General features: G+C 37.3%; 1 protein-coding gene across 4 annotated transcripts in view; it reads left to right on the top strand.

The window, feature by feature from the left end:
• The window catches only part of LOC114047032 (spermatid perinuclear RNA-binding protein), a 136,988-nt gene that overhangs the window by 100,033 nt on the left and 15,125 nt on the right, over window positions 1-21,830 (top strand). For 3 of the 4 annotated variants that reach the window (XM_027867692.1, XM_027867695.1, XM_027867694.1), the window contains 8 exons: window positions 4,274-4,368; window positions 5,067-5,162; window positions 7,192-7,303; window positions 8,161-8,258; window positions 9,242-9,353; window positions 14,149-14,238; window positions 15,629-15,828; window positions 19,225-19,383. In XM_027867692.1, the coding sequence (XP_027723493.1) occupies window positions 4,274-4,368; window positions 5,067-5,162; window positions 7,192-7,303; window positions 8,161-8,258; window positions 9,242-9,353; window positions 14,149-14,238; window positions 15,629-15,828; window positions 19,225-19,383 (962 nt within the window). The remainder of the gene's footprint in view (window positions 1-4,273; window positions 4,369-5,066; window positions 5,163-7,191; window positions 7,304-8,160; window positions 8,259-9,241; window positions 9,354-14,148; window positions 14,239-15,628; window positions 15,829-19,224; window positions 19,384-21,830) is intronic. The other variant, XM_027867693.1, reaches the window with a different exon arrangement.

Raw genomic sequence — 21,830 nt, 5'->3', positions numbered from 1 at the left:
CATAAAATGAGATACTTGGACCAGTTCAATGTTTCTCAACCCAAATTATACTTTGAACTAGTAGAATACTGAAATTCTCTCCTGTGGATGGCTTTCCCTTCCCCCTTAAGCCTCAGTGTGATGGCCTTCATGGATCATTAGAAGTTAGAGAAAAAGAATCAGGTTTTTTTTTTTTAAATTTATAAAGCTTAGTTTTAAAAAGTAAGGACCTATTAGGTAGCCGGGGTGTAATTTCAGTACAGTTCAACAATCATTTATTAAATAAGTACAGTGTAGGTAGGCATTGGGAGTATAAGGAAAAAAATTAAACGATAGGCATGAATTAAGTGTCAGGTACTGTGCTTAAGGTGATGGGAGGCAGTGCAAAATAGTTGAAAGAGTACTGGCTTTGGACTCAAAACACTTAGGTTTAAGTCCTGGTTTAGCAGCTGTGAAACCTTGGGCAAGTCACATTTCCCTTCTGGGCTTTATTTCTTCATCTATAAAGCAGTTATCCATATAATACTTCTTTCCCCAGGCTGTTATGAGAATCAAATGAATAGGTTTACATAAAGCACTTCGTAAACTGAAATGCTAGGTAGCTGCTGTTACCGTTAAAAGTTTTGTGGATTGGTAAAAAATTTTCCACAGACTGACGTTTGGGGAACACTGGACCAGATGATCACTTAAGGTCTCTTTCAATCCTAAAATTTTGTAAGTATGAGGTAGTTATCTGATACAGAAGGTATAAAGTATTTTGGAAGCCAGTAGCAAGGGAAAATAAGTAGGGAGAATTAGTAAATAGCCTGTTTTGTTTGCTGGAATTTGACTATATAATGTTTGATTAAAACGAGCTTTTAAACAAACATTTACATGTTATCCCTTTATTTAATTAAAAAATGAAACCAACTATGAAACCATAACCTCCCAAATATACTGAAAAATCTTGAGTAGATCATTTCCTGACCAGCAGAGCATGAAGAAACATGGCCATTCTGATAATGGTGTAAAAAGGAATATAGTCTTCTCTTCACTGCCTGTTCCTTTCTTCCTTTTTTTCTCTTTTTCTTTTCTTTCTCTCTCTGTCTCTCTCTCTTTTTTTTTTTTTTGTAGATTCTCACACAAAATGTTGACTGTCTGCAACAAAATCCTGTAAACATTTTCTAAGATGTTGAATGCTTATACGTTGGGGATTGAATGTGATATCTATGTGAAAGATATTTCTTCTATTTTTGGGGGGGGGGGGGGGGGATCCTGGTGCCAGAACTCCTTCCAGCAACAATAAAATGTTGTTAAAATTGGATGTTGACTGCCCAAAGCAGCGTGGTAACTTCCATTTGCTTTCTAACATCATACAGCTATGAAGTAGGAGATCCAAGAATCAAATCTGAGTCACAGTGTAGGCTCATAAGATCTGTATTTGAGTCCTGGCTCCTCCATTTCTTAGTTAACTTGTCTGTGGGCAAAACACACTACCTCTGTAGGCCTCAGATGATTCATAAAATAGAATGAATAATTCTCCCACCAACTACCTTTCCAGGAGTGTTTGGAAGAGGCTATTCTGTTAACCACAGCATGCATATAAAAGTTTAAGATTCAGTTATCCTTTGGTTACTGAGTGAAGCCCCCCTTCCTCTTTGACTATAATACTAACTCCCTAACATCCCCAACCCCCCCCCCAAAAAAAAACCCTCTCCATTTGGTAAGATAATGGGTGCAAACTTAGCTTGTTTAAAATACTATTTTAACATAAGTTTATGATAATCATTATTATTGTAAAACTGTTTAGCTGGAATTAGGGGTAAGGAGTCGATGAGATGATTTTTGAGGTCCCTTCTATTCCTGACATTCTAGGCCTCTAAAGTACTCTATGATTTATTTTTGAATAAACCTTCAGAATGTTCAGGTTCAGTCCCCTTTGATGGTTTAAACTATTTTGCAGTCAGTCAACTTTTGCCGTTTCTAACTTTTCAGAAAATTCTAATTACTCATTTATAGTAGTTGTTTTATCTGCTGTATGAGCTTTTTTTGCAGGTGCTTGCATGTATTGCCCACAGTTGTACTTTGGCTAATGCAGTAAAGCCAGTACAAGTGCTCCCTAATAAATGGTGATATTAAGGGATGTTGGTCTTGAATCCCAAGAGCCAAATGTTAACCAATAAAGTTTTGCAGACAGTGGAATTTCCTATCCTAGGAAACCCACCAAGAAAGTGTCAACTCTCTTTGACACTTCCTCTTTTATGGATAAAGGGGTTGGAAGTCAGCCCTGCCTGGTATTGTGGGTTACATTGCAATAGATGATGGGAACACATGCAAATATCTGCTTTTGGGCTCACCAGGTCAGAAAATAAGCATGTAGCACTTCATCCTTTGGTGAACATAACTAGCTGATTGTACCACAAAATGACAAAACCACTGAGAGGTTTGTTCTCTGTAGCACTTTACAACTTAGCTTTTAGTTTACGATTTTTTAAAAATCTGTCAAGATACACATTGAATTTGCAGTCATAGTTTCCCCAAAACACCGTAGGAAGTGGAAACATCAGTGTTAAAATACACTACTCAAACCACGGGTTTGTAACTTTTTTGGGGGTGGTGATCTAGTGAAGCCTATAGACCTCTTAGAATAATATTTTATATGCATAAAATAAAATTAATAGGATCACAAAGGAAGCTACTTATGTTGAAATATAATTACCAAAATATTAAAAAACAAATAAACCTAGATTCATGGACCCTAAGTTAAGAATGCCTCCTGAGATCCTTCTGTCTCTCCATCCCCCTTCTCCTTTCCTCTCTTAATCCTTCCTTCTCTTTTTTGCTCTCTATTTTCTCCCCCTCTCTACCTCCTTTTTCCTTTTCCTTTTCCTTTTCCTTTTTTTCTTCCCATTCTTCTTTATTTCTATCTTAGTGGAAAAAGTCTGAACACATCAGTAAGCTGCACAAAAAATGTAGCTCCCAAAAGATGAAAATAAGTAATGATTATTCTGATTTAGGTCAGATAATGAGTTGGGAATTGACCTTATGGGGTTTATTTTGTGTTTCCAGAGTCCTCAGATTAAAAAAAAAATCACAATAAATTTGGCATATGTCTGGGAAATTTGTTTATTTACCATTTGACTAGCATATACTAAGTTCTTACTATGTACAAGATCCCATACTAGACTCTGGGAGAGATAAATAGATGAATATGACTTTAATCTTGTCCATAAGTGGCCTATACTTTAGTAGTATGGAGAAAGTATACTTCAGTATTACTTATCTTAGCTTTAACTTCACATTCTGTGTCAGCTGTATATTTCCTTCTTTTCTCCCCTTACCAGATTATAGCTATTAGAGATGGTGTGTTATAGTAGAAATAGCACTGGATCTGTTGCTGAAAGGCCCTACTTTGAATCTTATCTGACATTTATTAGTTGCACAATCCTGGTTAAAGTTAACATCCTTATGCCTTATTGTAAAAATATATTGTATAATATTGTAAAATAGCAGTAATAGTTGCATCAGTCACTTCATAAAATTATAGTAAGGGAAGTGCTAAAATTCTCTATTTGACATGTTAATATCGTTAATAATTATTTACGTTTTAGACATTTCAGTTCCCATATGGATTTAGCCTCCAAATTTTAAGCAAGATAAATATTTGTTAATCTTAAATGGAAATTAAAAATTAAATGGACAGAAAATTTGAAACCTTTAAAACCACCATGATTTAAAATAATTTTTGTTTGGAGAAGCAGAGGCACACATCCCTTAGATGATTTCAGGGATTAATCTTGGGTTCAGTGGGCCACAGTTTTGGTTAATAAGTAATTTCACATAGCTATGGAGAATTTAGCCAATCTTTTTTAAAGTAAACTTTGATTAAATATGAGCCAACCAGGGGCCAAAACCCCTTTTAGAAAGAAAAATTACTATTGCTCAGTAGTTCCTACCTAAATGTTGTCTCTGAATAAAAAGGAAAAAGTGCTACATCCCTATTTTATGCCCTGCAACAATGTGTTATTGTTATACATTTTTAATAAGATCCCAGACTGTATGTAGCAATGGTCATTGATCTGTATACTGAGTGAATGCCTTTCTGCTATATCTTATACATGTGCACATTACTACTTTTTAATGGCTGTTGAATTAAATAACTCTGTGCACGTCTTAAAACACCATTAAACCTTCTGGGAGTCTTATTAGCTCACTGAGATGCTGCTGCGATCTTTTGTTTTGTTTTTCTTTTTGGTAATGTGACAGAAACCCCTTGGTCAAATTGTATCTGTCTCTTTTTATCCCATTTTACCAGTAGAAAATGTTTCGATGAAAGACCCTCCGGACTTATTGGACAGGCAGAAATGCCTGAACGCCTTGGCGTCTCTCCGACATGCCAAATGGTTTCAGGTTGGCTATTTGTTCTTACCTCATTGTTATTGTAGCCTTATGAGGGTTAGATTGTCAATACTGACTGAAACAGCTTAAGTTGGTAACATAGTTTAGCAGAAATATACACCAGCCTGAGACTCAGAAGGATTTGGTTCCAAAGACCTTGGGCAAGTCACTTATTTCTGGAGTCTTAATTTTTCCTTCTGTAAACTGAGAGTGTGAGGTAGGTGTCTTTTAAGGCCCCCATAGAACTTGAACTTTTTTACAGTCTTTGATTGCATACTTCTCAAACGGTCTGTGTTCTGCAGTTCCTTCCCATTTGAACGCTCTTGTTCCAAAGCCTCTTCTAGATGTAATATTCTGTGAATCAGTACTTGTTTGATGTCTGGTTCTTTGAAATTCAAGTGATGGGGGAAAAAAAAAGAACCAAAACAAAACAGTTTGGGCAATGTGAAAAAGTTGTAGATGGATAGATAATTAATGGGTATTTGGTTATCATGAGGCTACAAAAGCAATTTTAACATTAAGCTTCCTTCTTTTACTTTTGAGCCTGCCTTTCTAAACACAGATCTTGCTTTTTTTTTGTTTGTTTGCATGAATCTGATTTATTAACTGGCTAATTAGTAATCATTTATAAAGGACCTATCCAAGGCCAATGTGCATAAAATGAAGAATGGATTTCAGTAGGTGTATTGGAACCCTTTTGTTTGTTTTAGGCAAGGGCAAATGGACTAAAATCATGTGTAATTGTCCTCCGCATTCTGCGTGATTTGTGCAACAGAGTACCCACATGGGCTCCATTAAAAGGATGGGTAAGTACGTAAAAAATGACTAATGGGTAAACTGACAAATGCCTAGGCTACTGTTTTGGGGAAGCCTTCAGAAATTCTATGTTCCTGCTGAATTTTAATACTCCTGATTTTGTCTTAGGAAATAGTTGAGAAATGCATTATTAGGTGCTCCCTTTTCATATATGAGCCCATTTGAAGTCTTGTTATTTGCACCTGGCACTTTTCATCTTGTCCATATGCATGTTATGGCTTTATCTCCTAGTATTAGTGCTGTGTACATCCCTGGTTTTTTTCTCACCATTCACTCAGAAATGATTTATTAAGTGCCTGCTATGTGTAGTGCTCTGTGCTAGACAGCAAGAGAGATACAAAGATAATTAAAACAAGATTCTAACTCTTGTTATTTAATATAGGTGTAACCTTGTTCAAATAATTTCCCTTCTTTGAACCTCAAGTTTCTTCATCTGTAAAATTAAGAGTATTGGACCTGGTGATCTTTAGGTTCCTTTCCAAATCTAATCTTACAATCATGGACTCTGTAATCTTAACAAGTGTAGTCAACCAATACATGATTGCATTCTGTTGATCTGAATATAGGGTTTACCTCTAAAATTAAATCCCTTTGAAAGGAAGAACTTTTATATATATTCATAGGTAATATACCAAAAAGACAATTGTACAATATTGCCATATTAAATAACACTGAAAGTTGTTTGTTGTTTTTTTAAGCTATAAGAACATGTGTTCTTATTTCTCATCAGTATTCATTGCTTTGAGATTATAAGCTCCACTTAAATTTTATACCCTAAATTGGGGAATATTCAACCTATATTCTGAGTAACACAGTACTTTTTAATGCAAAATAGATCCATCCTGTCATTATCTTTGAAAGACTATTTTGCTGTCATCGTTTGTTGAGTGTCTTGGGCAAATATTTCCAAAAGCGATGTGAAAAAAATCTCCTACCATTATAATAGAATGCCCATATAAATGCCATTAAGCCTTGGCCTTTTAAAATTATTTTTATTCTTTGTAGTTGAGAATGGTTGACTCTTATTTCTTAAAAAGAATGTAGTCTTTTTTTCTATTGAATTTTGAAACTATAATAGGTACCCTTGAATTTATAGTAGTGAATAAGTGTGTGTATGTATGTGTATATGTATATGTATATATATATGTATATGTACACACATATACATTCATATGTAGTGAATTTATATCTCGTACATAATGTTTATTGCAAACGTTATTTGATGTGGGAATTCCCGTGGTGGACTTCTCCTTTATTATAGATTCATTGGAATAAAAGGTCATCTCTAGCAACAGCATCAACATAATACTAAGCAAATATTGAAAAGAGAACCCACAAATTAATCAAGAAAATGTCATTTTTTATGACCTGATTAAGTTGTCCACAATCATTTTGAGTATCTAATAATATAGTGAGTGGGTACATGATAGTGCCCTTTTATCTGTTTTAAGTGCTTGGCATAGGCCACTCTGGATAATTTTCTCTTGTGTTGTTTGTGATGCTGTTTGCTGTTTGAATGCTTTGTCCAGGTAGCTATGTGACCTTTGGCAAGTCATTTTACCTTTCCTGACTTCAGGTTCCTCATGTGTAAAATGAGGGTAATGAACTAGATGGTCTCTTAAGGTCCTGTCTAGTATAATATTCTGTGTTACATGGTTGTGCATTCTGATTTTCTAAGGTCTTGTCCAATGTTAACATTCTAGATTCTAACGTTCTATGACTAAGGCACTTTCTAGTTTTAACAGTCTTTGTTTTAACATCCTATGTTAAAAATTGTCCTTGCCCTTTGTGGTTCTATGAGTTTGTGAATGTTAGAACACAGCACATAGAATGTTAGAACTAGAAGTGACCTTATAGATCATCTAGTCTAATCCCCTTATTTTATAGATGAGGAAACTGAAACCCAGAGAGGAGAAGTGACATGTCCAAATCCTCATAGTGAATTATTAGCTCACGTTTTAACTTGGATTCCTTTTAACACTTGATGCATGTACTAATTTGTAATTTAATATCTTTTAGCCACTAGAGCTTATATGTGAAAAGTCTATAGGTACCTGTAATAGACCTTTGGGCGCTGGGGAGGCTTTGAGACGAGTAATGGAGTGTTTGGCATCTGGAATACTTCTTCCTGGTAAGGGTTTCAAACTCTGGGAGCAAAAACAAGTAAAATCTCATCTGTCTATTTTTAAAATGTCTGCTTAATGTGTGCTCTGCACAGTACAGTAGTGTGGGGGAGGTGTTCCATTTGGAATTCTTAGTTAGAATAGTGAGGAAATTTGAAAAGCTACATTGGAAAAGCCCATCTTTAGTCACTATAATCTGAGTTTTCTGTTTACTAACACAAAAGTACTAATAATGCAGGATGCCAATTGTGGTAATGCTTTACTTACATCTCTGTGATTGGAAAATAAAACCTTTTTTGTTTGTTTCATGGAGGTTGTTTAAAAAGAAATCATGAAATATGTGTGTTTGGGCAGGTAAATCATGCTCTTACTGTTGTATTATGGTTCCTTTAAGGATTTGGGGTTTGTACGGGAAGTGTAAATCATGTTCTCTTTATATATATGATTCCTTTATAGATGTTTGGGATGGGGGGTGTTAAATAAATTTTTTGTCATGTTTTTCTTTTAGAAAGTTGAAGTGATTGATCTTAGTCTTTTTGCCATAAACTTTCTCTGAAATCTTAGGCAAATAATTTTTCCTGTGGGCCTCATTTTCCTCCCCAGTAACATGAGGGGATTTGACCGGCTCTAAGGTCCTTGTCAGTTTTGAATCTTATAAACATGTACTTTTCAAAATAAGATGTAATTTTGGCCTTTTCTAAACTAATTGCATCTATTAAAGCTCATGGTACTAACAGGCAGAGAAGTTAAATGTGAAAACATGCAGTCCTGCCCCTGACTCTTTAAGAGCTGACTTGAATCTAATTCCTACAAACTTGAGCCGTATTCTAAATTGTACCTGGGATTTTTCTTTCTTTTCTTATAGGGGGGCCAGGTCTTCATGATCCCTGTGAGAGGGATCCGACTGATGCATTGAGTTATATGACAATTCAACAAAAAGAAGACATTACACACAGTGCCCAGGTAAAACACATTAATCTCTAGGACCTGGATCTAGCTGACACTTTGTAACTAAAAGTAGGATAAATCTTTTGGGAATGGCTCTTTTGGAAGGATTTGAGTAGATGGAGAGTTCTAAAAAATTTCTGCCCACTTACAGGAAGGGGGAAGTATTGGTGTACAACAGCAGTTTATGTGATAAAAGACTTTTGAGGTTTCAGTGAATCACAACATCAATAGAAGTAAATTAATGTGACATGGCAACCAAAAAGCTAATGTGCTCTAATAAGCTGTATAATGAATAATGTCCAGAGTGCTTTACTGTTCAGGGTCAGGTAGGTGTAATGTTACTATTTATCTCTGCAGTAATCAAACAGCATTTGGAATATTGTCTTCAGTTCTGGAAGCCAAACTATAGCAGAAACAATCTAGAGAACATCTAGAAAGACAAGGTCTCCAGGTTGGTGGGATTGGAAAATATGTTGTACAGAGAACCTTACTAAGGAAATGGAGAGGTGACAGCTTGTGAAGACATTGGTCTTCAGCTGTTGGTAAGGCTGTCATGTGGAAGTGGAATTAAACTTTTTCTACTTGGCCTCAGAAGGCAGAACTGGGAGCAGTGAATGAATGAATGTTGCAGTAAGAGACAGGAATAACTAACAGGGCTATCTAAAAGTATACTGGGTTCACTTGGGAAAGTACTCAGTTCCCTATCAGTGGAGGTGTTCAAGCAGAGGTTAGCTTGTCTGGGAGGTTGTAATGGAGATTTCTGTTGAGGTTAAGAGGTAAACTGTGGTTGATGAAGTCCTAGACCATGATTCTGTGATTCAGTTTTGATGGTGAATGTTATTCTCTGCTCTGTTAGTCTTAGATTTTTGGCTTCATGATAAGATATCTTTCCTAATGATCCTATATCTTTCTTACTGGTGGTTTAGGACTTTTCTTTTTTTGGGGGTGGGGTGGGTGCATGTTATTGAATGTGAATACATGAAATTTTTTTTCTTCAGCATGCACTCAGACTATCAGCTTTTGGTCAGATTTACAAAGTGCTGGAGATGGATCCTCTCCCATCTAATAAACCTTTCCAGAAATATTCCTGGTCTGTTACTGACAAAGAAGGTGCGTAATAATTATTTGTTTGGGGGAAGAAGGGGTGTGGAATGAGTTTTCAATACTTGGGCCTGAGGGATCTTCCAGAATTAACATTCTCTATTCTAAATTCTGTTGAACTCTTAATATTTTATATTCTAAGAGATAGGAGTAATAGAGTGCTGAATTTTGAATACCAACTTTGACATTTATTACCTTATGTGACCTTGGATATTGTAAATCTGACCAGTTCACCTTTCCGGGACTCAGTTTCTTCTATTAAAATCAGGGGAGTTGAATAGATAATCTTATAAGATTCTTTCAAGCTTTAAATCTATCTTGCTTCGATCTTTTCTGCTAGTGAAATTTAACTGCTTATCAAAGGCACTTGGAAAAAAATGAAAAGACGTCCCTTTCTTTGAATCCCTACCCATGGCCTCATCTTGACTCTGTGTGTGTGTGTGTGTGTGTGTGTGTGTGTTTTGAGAATTGGGGTTAAGTGACTTGCCCAGAGTCACATAGCTAGGGAGTGTTATGTGTCTGAGGCTGGATTTGAACTCAGGTCATCCTGACTCCAGGGCCGGTGTTCTATCCACTGTGCCACCTAGCTGTCCCTCTCATCTTGGCATTCTTAAAAAGGAAGCTTGGTGTTCAGGGAAGAGAATTTAATTATAAGTCAGGAGACCTCGGCTCACATCGTGACTTTCCTTAAGAAAGTCACTAGACCTCTCTGGCCCTCTGTCCTCGTAGTTGGATTACATGATCTCTAAGGTTCCTTCTGTTTTTAACAGAAATGAATTTCTAAGATAGAGAACTATTTTCCATGGTACCTAGCACGGGATTTGTTACAGTATGCCTTAAATAAGTAATTGCCAGAATGAATTAGTAATTTTACACTTAATTTTACATGGTATACTTAACCAGTTTTCCAGAAATATGGGAAGACATACTCTTAAGAATGAAAAACCTTCCTGTATTTCCTTAGCTATGGAAGAGATGATGGATACATACTTACCCAGTGAGTTTACTTGCCTTGGACAAACTTTGGGTCACTAGCATTTAATTTGCCAGCACTGTAAATCCAACTGAGGAGAGTAGTATTTGTAAGATCTTCCTCAACCAGCGTCTCTGATATGTCAGGTTCCAGATTGAATCTGTATCATTTGGTGGTGGAATCCATGGGTCCAAAACACACTGTTATTTAGTTAATTTAACAAACATTTAGTTGAATTGAATTAGCCATTATGTGTTTTAATTTCAGTTTTCTAATCAGGAAAATGGTAGGGCTGGATTAGATAATTAATCTCTAAGGTCACTTCTAGCTATAACTTATAAAACCCTCTCCAACTCTAATATGTTAATATTCTATGTTCTCAGGTCATTAAAGTCGAACTCTGATGATGTAATAAAACAGTAATAAAAAAACTCTTGGTTTTAATGCTTTAAGATTTACAAAGCGCTTTCCTTACAACCATCCTGGGAGGAATCTGTTGTAAGTGGGTCTTCTGATTTTATAATTGAGGAAAGAGTACATTGGAGGGCTTAAGTAAGTTATCTAGGATCACATTGATAGTATCAAAGCAGAGGCTTAAACCCAGTGCTCTTTTAATATACAGTATGTTCTTTCTGTGGGATTAAAAAAAATCTCCTCCCCCCCATTTTTATGAAGATTCTCAGTAGAAGGATATTTGGTAAACTCATTAGTGGAGTCTTTCTTAATTCTCTTTTTAATATATGGTCTAAATAAGTTTGATGTGAACATTATATCCTGGGGACAGGAAACTGGTATGTGAGTAGTAATTGCCTAATTTTTGTAGCCCTTTATTGTTTAAAAAGCAGATTCCTGCAATTTATAATGGTATGAATTATAATTTCATTTTACTACAGCTTACTTTAATGATTATACTTGAGTTTTCCAGTGAATCTAAGGGTTAGACAAAGTACTTAGAATATGAAACCAAATCCCCCACTTCTTGATAAACCAAGCATTTATAATATCCACTCTGTGCTAGGCACTGTGCTGGGTTCTGGGCAATACAGATACAAAACTTAGATAGTCAGTACCCTCAAGGAGCTTAAATTATAGTAGAGGATGCTGCATGAGATGAAGAAACAGGCTTGGAGAGGCTCATGACTGGAACCCAGATATTCTTAACTTGTACTTGTGCTTATTCAACTACATTATGTTGCTACTATCTAATTGCATAAAAACCAAATCTGTATTTTTGAAGAGAATCACTTCTATATTTTAAAAATAATTTTATTTAAAATGTCTTCTTACCCATTCTTGAAAAGAAGCAGAATAAGTATAGGACAGGAATGGGAATCTGTGGCCTTCTAGGTCCTTGGGTGTAGCCTTTTGACTGAGTCCAAGTCTTACAAAACAAATCCTTTTATTAAGGGGATTTGTTCTGTGAAGTTTGGATTCAGTCAGAGGGGCTGCACTTGAGGACCTAGAAGGCCATATGTGACCTTGAGGCTGCAGGTTCCCCACCCCTGGTATAGAGGATAATGCTTGGGCAAAACACTTCTTTTCTATAGGCATTTTTTTCTTCCTCTGTAAAATGAAGTAGTAAAGTCTCCTTTGTGCTCTGAAGTTTATGGTTTCCTTGGATGATTTGTTCACAGCAGAGAAAGTTGTGTCCATTGGCACATCATTTACATAGTTGAACAGCATGCTTATTTAGTTTTAAGACAACCTGTGAATTCTAGGCAGGCTGGAGGAAGCAACTTTTGATATATTTTAATGAACTAGAATGTGATTGGAACAGACCTTGTTTCCTCTTTTCTCCAAGTCTTCAGTCTCCAAGCCTAGCACACTCATCATTTTATGTATTGTATTTGATTTGCATTACAAAGCATATATTACTTTCTCTTGGAATCAGGATTGTCCTGAGTGGGAAGTATTGACTAATAGAGTAACTGAAGTCAGTGTTTCCTCCAAGAGACAGTAAATCTTGGTGATTACAGAATATGGAGTTAATCTCTATATTGTTGCAATCTTTTGTGAAATACGTCTGCAAATCTTTCTATTGTGGTATCAGTTTATTGAGCACTGAAGAATAGTGTGCAGAGGCAAGAGCTCTGGGCTGGAAGCCAGCACACCGAGGTTCTCCTGACTTTTTACTATCTGAACTTTGGCAAATCACTTAAACTCTTTGGCCTTGATTTTTTTCTTTTTAATATGATTAGGTTGCATTGCATAGTCTCTAAGGCCCTCTTACAACCTATCTAGCTGAGATGGTTCTGTAAGTCTCTCCCTTCTGCACGCCTCACCTCCTTGGCACTACATTAACAGAAAGATTTGAATTAGAATTGTTCAGCTTCTGAATCATGAAACTTGTTGAAGTTACCTTTGAACTTGTAGTGTAAGTGATATAGAGCACTTGAGCAATCAGAAGACATGCATTAAAATCTTGGTTTTGCTAGTTTTCTATGATCCAAACCTAAAATGAGACTCCCACCCTCTTCTAAACATAATATAACTGTATAAAATGGCAATTGTAGGGTGATACGGATGTTGTTTATAATTGACATCAGTTTATTAAATCTGAAGGTTTTATAAAATTCACATCTGTATACAAATTGAAGGTCTTATAAAGGAGATTTGGGGAATAGGATATAGTAATGGTTGTAATGTGTGACCTTCTCTTAGGCAAGATCACTTCACATCTCTGGCTTCAGTTATTTTATCTTTAAGATAAAAGTATAGACTCCTATGTCCTGTGTCTGTTCTTCATTACTCTGAAATTCATGGTTCTTGCCTGTAAAATGGGGATATTAATACTTGAACTGTCTACTGCTAAAGCATTGTTGTCAGGAGTAATAGTTTATATTAAGTGCAAATGTAGGCTGCTATTTTTCCTATAAAAATACAGTTTTTGACCTAATTTGATCCTGGGTAATAGTTTCCTCCTGTTACCCAACAGATTTTATTGAGTACCTACTATATGCTCAACTTAGTGCTACGCATTAAAAGGAGACATGACTTCTGCTTTTCAAAGAGCTTCCAATTGCTTTGGAGAAATATAATATAGTGTTGTTACTATTCTGATTGAATAGAATGACATATGACTGCATAAAATAAATACCCAAAATATGTAATATTGAGAGTAAGAGCTATTAAAAAAAGTAGCTAGGGAAGATTCCCTGGAGCAAGTGGTCCGTGAAATATGTGTTGAAAGGGAAATTTTTTTGTTAAGCAGAGACAAGGAAGGAAGAAGGGATACAGTGGACTGCTTGTAAACAGTTCTGTTATTTAAAAGCACAGACCCAGTTCATAGACTTTCTTAGAGCTTGGATGGACAATACAGATGAGGACACTAAAAGAAATAGTTATTTCCCAAAGGTGAAGGTAGTGGCAAGACATTTACCTATTTGTGCTACACTTCAGTATATGTAATTACAGTTTTATTTTTAAATCAAATGGCACAAATATGAGCAGATAAATAATATTTGCCATAAGAAATTATGTTAAGGCTAAGAGGTTGTAAAGTTGCACTTTTAGAATATCAGTCTTATTTGAAAGAGAAGAGAGAGAAGCAGCTAGATGTGGTGGAAAGTATATTGGAATTGGGCATTAGCAAAGATAGTTCGAGTTTTGACTTCAGCAGTTGGTACTTTTTTGAATTTGACTAAGTCTCTTCACCTAAGCCTCATTTTTTTTTTCATCTATAAAATGAGACTAACAGTACCTTTCACTACCATTTTCATGGGATTGTTGGGATGACAGTGTTTTATATATTATTTAGGGTGACAGCAATGTGATGATAATTTTGCAATTATTCTATTTTTGACTAACAAATCCATTACACTATTTTCTCAGGTGCTGGTTCCTCATCTCTGAAGAGACCTTTTGAAGATGGATTAGATGATAAAGATCCCAATAAAAAGATGAAGCGAAACTTAAGGAAGAGTATGTATAGATTGTATTCCTCATCTTTCTTCAGTTAAAATAGATGTGATCTGGGAAAGATTCCTAGTATGAAATAGAACAGATTCAAAGATGAATGTTGGAATTTTGAGAATATTGAAAGGAAAATTTTGTGTTTTGGCTAAGAGGTGAATGATACTGATGTTTAATATAGTGACTGTCTCTTGAGTGTCTGATATAATTTCTTAAGTTCATTGTACTGTTCATTAGCAATAGTGCAGTATTTTTCAAGGTTAAGTTGATAGTTTTAAAAGTAGAATTAACTCTTTAAAAGTAGATTAACTCTTATACTAAAATCATCTGCCCATGATTTCATCATGCTGTGAAGGTGAATCTTCACAAAAATTATGCCTGTGATTCGGCAGCTCCTAATATGATGAACAGGCTTTGAGTCAGGCCTGTAGACCAACTGTTTGTCTTATCTAAGGATCAGCTTAGAAAAGCATAGAGGATTTTCACAAGAAAGTTGACCACTGGGTGAAAAAATTTTTTTTGAACCATAGATTTTCATGAAGACCATTTAGTAATTTGCGGTTTATGTCAATGGAAGGAATAACCCACTACAGTATAATGACAGTTCCTTAAAGTTCAAGTGAGGATAGTGAGAAAACCTTCTCTGTCAAAGCTCTGCTCTGATGCTTCATTGTGGTATGGAGATGACTCAGGGTTCGAGATAGGCTATTTCAGCCAGCTGCATGCTTTGGCAAGTCCTATAGAAGGGGTTATCTTAACGGACTGAGGCCAGCCTTGCTAAGGGCAGGAAGGCTTTTCACCTTTTGAGCACTTGTGTATCACCTCATGATGGTTTTTTGTTTTGTTTTTTTTCCCCAGTCACAGCTGCTGATGGAGCTGTTGACTTAGTTGTGGAGGGACTGTGATGTCTAATAATGGAAGAGGTACCTGCACCAGTGTAGAGCCAAATCTCAAGTTTTGAATTAACCAATCAACATACATTGTGTTGCGTTTCTTGTGTACCTGGCATTATGCTCTGTGCTGAGGATACAGAGACTAAAAAACATGATCTTTGACTGGAACGGGCTTGCAGTCTATTGAAAGAAATAGTTTGTAGATCTCTAAATAAACTGAAAATGTATACATAATGAATACAAACTTTTTTTTTTTGAGGAGGTGGCACTTAAAAAAACCCCACCTCAAATAGGAAGTGCCACTTGAGCTGAGCTGTGAAGAAGCTTAGAATTTCCATGAAGTAGAATATGAGAGGTGAAAGCAAATTGTTGACCAGCTTTGTGGCGTGCTTATCCCATCTTTTAAACTTGGTGCTGCTTTTTTGGAGCAAGGGTTATTTATTTATCTCTAATGATAATAAAGCTTTTCTCATTCTTTTTTCTTCTTATTCCTCATCCTCTTATAGTTCTGGACAGTAAAGCAATAGATCTAATGAATGCCCTTATGAGGCTCAACCAGATCAGGCCTGGTCTCCAGTATAAACTCTTATCCCAGTCTGGCCCTGTTCATGCGCCAGTCTTCACAATGTCTGTAGATGTGGATGGCACAACATATGAAGCATCAGGACCATCTAAGAAAACCGCAAAACTTCATGTAGCAGTGAAGGTAAATTCATTGAGCTTATTTATATATTCTCAAAACTTTTCCCCCCTAAATTTACATTCTCTCATATGTGAGCACATTCATGAGAAATCACTTAGGAGGAGCCAAGATGGCGGAGTACGAGGTGAGTCTCTCTTGCCCTCCCCTATTAGCCCCTGAAATACCAGAAAATATCACCCCAGGAAAAACCCTGGAACAGCTGAACCAAAAGAAAGATGGGGTGCAGCAGTCTAGTAGCCTAGGTAGCTTGAGGAATTAATTGGAAAGGCCCCTTTTACCTTAGGGGAGGGGAGCAGTACAGAACGGGAGGCATCCCAGCATGCTAGTGGAAAGCCGTATCTCAGCATACCAGGAAGAGATCCTGAAGCCCGGGTGGTGGAGCGGGCAAGCACTGGTGCCTGGACCTCTGAGTGCCTCATTGAGGGTGGGGGAGCTGGTGGAGGCCAGCTCAGAGAACCACCAGGTGCCTCGGCATTCTACAGCAACCGGCTCTCCCAGTGCCTCAGTGAGACTAAGGGAAGCTGCGCTCCAGGGTGCCCCACATGGGTGAACACCCTGCATCCTTCTGGGGGGAGCTGAAGAGGGCAAAAGGAAGGAAAGGCCTGGGAAAGCAGGAAATCTCCAGCAGCCACACTACCCAATCCTACCCCTGGAGTTCCAGTGTTGCTGGTTCTGGCCTGACACCAGGTGGGCTGCCGGAGTCCTGCAGCCTCTGACTGCCAACATTGGATGCCCTAGCACATGGAGCCAGTGACCAGGCCCTGGGCTCCCGGTGTGGGAAGCTTGGGTCAGTGCCCTCTGCTCCCTAGCGGGAGAACCCGGTCTCTTTGAAGGCTGGGAAACGGGCAGGCACCGTGAACAGAGGGAAATGTATGGTAGATTCTTATTGTGAGAAGACTGAGGATCAGGGCAGAGATTCTGAAGAGGACAACATTGTTGGTGGACCCACATCTGGAACCTCAAAGGGGAGTGTGAACTGGTCTGAAGCCCAGGAGGCCTTCTTGGGGGAGCTCAGGAAGGATTTTAGGGGTCGAGTGAGAGAGAGAAGAAAAAATGGGAAAAGAAATGAGAGGTATGCAAGAGAGAGTCAATAGCTTGGAAAAGGAAGGACAAAAATTAACTGTAGAAAACAAATCCTTAAAAAATACAATTGGCCAACTGGAAAAAAGGTACACTGAAGAAAACAAGTTCCTAAAAAATAGAATTGGCCAAATTGGGGAAGGAGGTACAGGATCTAATCGAAGAAAATAATTTATTAAAAATTAGAGTTGAGCAAGTGGAAGCTAATGATTCTATGAGAGAGTGGGAATCAGTTAAACAAAAACAAAAGAATGAAAAGGTGGATGGGGACGTGAAATGCCTCATTGGTAGAACAACTAACCTGGAAAATAGATCCAGGAGAGACAATTTAAAAATTATTGGTGTACCTGAAAGTCATGATGAGGGAAGGACCCTAGACAGTGTCTTTCAGCAAATCATGAAGGAGGACTGCCCTGGGGTCCTAGAACCAGAGGGTAGAATAGCAATAGAAAGAATCCACCGATCACCTCCTGAAAGAGGTCCCAAATTGAAAACACCAAGGAATATAGTAGCAAAGTTCCAAAATTGCCAGGTCAGGGAGAAGATGCTGCAAGCAGCCAGAGAGAAACAATGTAAATGTCGTGGAAGCACAGTTGGGATTACACAGGACCTTGCAGCTTCTACATTAAAAGACCATGGGGCATGGAATATGATATTCCGTAGGGCAAAGGAGTTTGGATTGCAGCCAGGAATCAACTACCCAGCGAAGGTGAGCATGATCTTTCAGAGGAGGAGATGGATGTTCAATGAGGTAGGGAACTACCATACCTTCTTGGTGTAAGGACCAGAGCTCAACAAAGAGTTTGATCTTCAAATATAGGATTTAGGAGAGACATAGAAGGGTGAATGGGACAGAAGGATACAATGTGTTGTTGGTGGGGGCGGGCTGTTTGCATCCTTACAAAGGGAAGATGGGGCTTGTTAACTCTTGAGAACTGTATTGTTATTGTACCATGTTGGAGGGGTATACATAGAGGGGGTGGGTATGGATTGACTTTGATGTAGTGATGAAAAGGATCTAGTTGAGTGGGTTGAATAGATCCAAGTGAGTGACTTAATCTGGTCTACCTGGGAATATGTGCTGAAAGAAGGGGAAAGGAGGCAGACAGGTGAATTGCATCACAGGAAAGGGCACAGGGACCTATTGCAGCAGAGGGAAAGAGGAGAGGGAGATAAGCTTTGGGCCTTGCTCTCATTGGATTTGGCTTAGGAAGGGAGTAACATAATAGGTTGGGTGAGGAGGTCTAGCATGCCCTGTGGGCAGTGAGGGGGGTGGGAAAGGGGAGGGGGGTTAGTGGAGGGAGGGTGGGACTGGGGGAGGTGGTGGTCAGGGGCAGGGCATTGGTGGGGAGGGAAGGGGAGAGGAGAGAGGGAGGGGCGTGGACAGAGAGGAAAAGGGATGGTGAGAAAGACAGATAGTAATCATAATTGTGAATGTGATATATGAATGCAATGGAATACTATTGTACTATAAGAAATGATGAACAGGCAGACTTCAGATAAACCTGGAAAGACTTGTATGGTTTGATGCTGAGTGAAGTGAGCAGAACCAGGAGAATGTTGTACACGGTAACAGCCACATTGAGTGATGACTGACTTTGATAGACTTAACTTCTCAGCAATACAAAGATCTAAGACATCTCCAAAAGCCTCATGAGGAAAATGCTACCCACATCCAGAGAAAGAACTATGGAGTTTGAATGCAGATCAAAACATACTATTTGCTGTTTTTTCTTCTGTATTCTGATGGTTCCTCCTATTAGTTCTAATTCTTACTTACAATATCACTAATGTGAAAATATGTTTAATAGGAATGTATATGTATAGCCTATATTAGATTGTGCGCCATCTTGGGGAGGGAGGGGGAGAAAAATTTAAAACTCAAAAGCTTATGGAAGTGATTGTTGATAAATTAAAATAAATGAATAAAAAAATTTTTTAAAAATAAAAATCAGCTGTTTATGTATATGTAGTCTCATGTAGAATCTAATAATTAAAAACTTGAATATATAGAATAGGGACTATAGAAACAACTTTAGAATTGCATTTCAGTTACTGTCTGAACTTCATTTCTCTAGCTTGTAATTTCCAGTTGTAGATGTCCCTCCTTATCAGTAATTACAGTATAACACTGGTTAACCTAATTTTTTTTTTTTTACTGAACTAAATGTTATATAGATAAAGATAAAAATTGAACTTGGAACTAACCATGCTCTGGTGTTTTATGTTTTCTTTCATCCATATACTTAGGTCTCTGGTAGTTCAATTTAAAGTGTATTAAAATTTTAACTATTTTGCATTTTTTTTTTATTCTTGTAGGTTTTGCAAGCAATGGGCTATCCAACAGGCTTTGATGCAGATATTGAATGTATGAGCTCCGATGAAAAGTCAGATAATGAAGGCAAAAATGAAACGGTGTCTTCAAACTCAAGCAATAATACTGGGAATTCTACAACCGAAACCTCCAGTACCTTAGAGGTATAGTTGTTTTTTATTGAAAACATGGAATGTGACAAGGTTTGTCAATAACATCTACAGAGGGTCCATGAAAAGCTTTGTGCTTACTGTCAATTGGGAACATTTACAGTATTTGAGTAATGAGATTGGCAAAGGGCAGTTTGGGTCAGTGCTAAGAGGCAGAGAGATAGAGACAGATAGGAGAGGTAGCATGGTATAGTGGAAAAAGAATGATGACGGATTTGAAATCAGGAGAATTTGATACAAATTCTGATATTGACATTCACAGACTGAGTGACCATGGGTAAGATGTTTTACTAATGGTCCCATTTCCTCATCAGTAAATTGAGGATTGTACTTATACTATCCACTTTATAGCACCATTGTCAGGAAAGTACTTTGTAGAATTTATTATTACTGTTTATCACCATTACCATTGTTGTAGGCTTGTTGAATGAAAAAAGCACTGCCTAAACTTTAGATTTAGAGCTTTGAATTTGCCCCACCTGCAGCGTGCCTACTCTCTGAATGTTTGATGGGGTTCCAATAGGTGGATTGAATATTAGTGAGAGAGTTGGCATTACGTAAGAGACTAAACTGGGAATCAATAGACCTGGGTTGGAATCTGACTTCCTACAACTTATTAGCTATGACCTTGGGTGTATCCCCAAACTTGAGTTTCCTTATCTATAATGTGGAAAGAATAAATTTGCAGGATGTTCTATAGATCAAATGAAATATATAGAAAGTAGTTTTTAATTGAAAATACTGTGTAACTTTCTGCCTTTATCATGTGAGATGGAATGGGAATTTCACTCTATTCCCTCAGAAGACATCCCTCATTGAACTTAAGGCATTTGGAAAACTTGGTTTCAATATGTGATAAAGAAAGAAGTTTGTATTGTCTTTGCTTTGACTGAATATTTATTTGTTATCAACAACATAGTCACAGTCTTACTGGATTTTTGAAACATGTGCTGTGCTCTTTTAGGCATTCTGGATACAAAAGAAGTGTAAAGTATGGTACCTTCCTATGAGAAAATTAGCATCTATCTGGGGAGTTGCCAAAAGAATGGGAAGGTTTAGTGACAAGTGTTTTATCCTGAAATACTGAAATTACTATACAAACAATTACAAAACCAGATGAGTATTGCAAGATGCTGACTGTGGTATATGAGAAGGGGAGACCAGTATGGACGTTGATAATATGAACAATATATATGAGGATACATTTATTAGGTTTTAGATACAATGTAGCTTTTTTGGGGGGGGTGAGGAAATTGGGGTTAAATGACTTAAGCAGGATCACCCAGCTAGTAAATGTTTGTTCTGAGGCCGGATTTGAACTCAGGTCCTCCCGACTCCAGGGCTGGTGCCACTTAGCTGCCTCACAATGTAGCTTTAAGTAAAGAGTAATTTATGAAAGAAATATCTATGAAATACAACATTGTAGCCATAAAAAGGCAAGGGTTCGCTCTTGCCCCCCCCAATGAAACAAAACAAAGCACAAAGAAGTAACATCACCATTGAAACTTGGCACATTTTTGAAAAGTAGTCTTAGACTTGATTGGTAGACAAGGTAATAGTTAATCAATTGATATTTTGCTTCAATAGATCTTGTTGATATGGCTATTTTTTCTGCACAGATAGCCCCAGGAATGCTTCCTAGTCTGTGAGTAGTGGACCACTGGAGGTCTGTGGAGTTTTGAAAGGGATTCATGAATCTGTATGTGTACCAAGCATTGCTCTTTTCATCACCTTGTATAATAACTGTTGCTATATGAGGATCTGTGAAAGTTTGACCTTAATAAAGAAATTGTCATACTCCTTAAAAGTTTCAGTAGTTGCTGTGATTATAAAACATTCAGTGACCTTGGTAGAAGTTGTCAGAATTTGTGCTCCACTGTGACACAACCTTCAGGAAGCTAAGGTCATAACTTCCCCACATGGAGTTATGAGAGCAGAACTTGATTGAGTGAAAGCAATAATAAAAACCTAATTTTTCAAGTTATTTTTGGTCAATTTTTAAAAATTGAGATTTTGGAAATGTGGTTGAACTTAAAATGTTGAAATTGGACTTCTTGTACTCTTCCCCAGACTAGGATAAGCATAAACCATTTAATAAGCACAGGCTGGCTAAGTAAGAGACCCTTGCTTTTTTGGGGGGGCAGGGTGCTAGATTGGAGACCTTTACTCCCAGCTAGATTGGTTGGTTTTGAGGTCTAGAAAATAAGGATAGTAATAGTTGTCATTTATTATCTGTAGATCATGGCAAGTTGTGTATTAGTGTCAGTTAATTCATTTGTAAAATGGAATGTCTTCGCTCCCTATGTAGGCCTGTTGAGAGGAAAAGTCCTTGTTAATGCTATAGATTTGGAAACTTTTATTAATGATGTACAATGTTTCCTCTAGCACTTGACCATTTTATATGCCTTTCTTTAAAGCTGTAGTTATGCCTTCCGAGGTTG

This window comes from Vombatus ursinus, unplaced genomic scaffold, assembly GCF_900497805.2.
Source record: "Vombatus ursinus unplaced genomic scaffold, bare-nosed wombat genome assembly UNPS02014786.1, whole genome shotgun sequence".
In the NCBI taxonomy this organism is placed as follows: Eukaryota; Metazoa; Chordata; class Mammalia; order Diprotodontia; family Vombatidae; genus Vombatus; species Vombatus ursinus.
The sequence above is the reverse complement of the archived record's forward strand: the minus strand, read 5'-3'. Positions and strand labels throughout refer to the sequence as shown.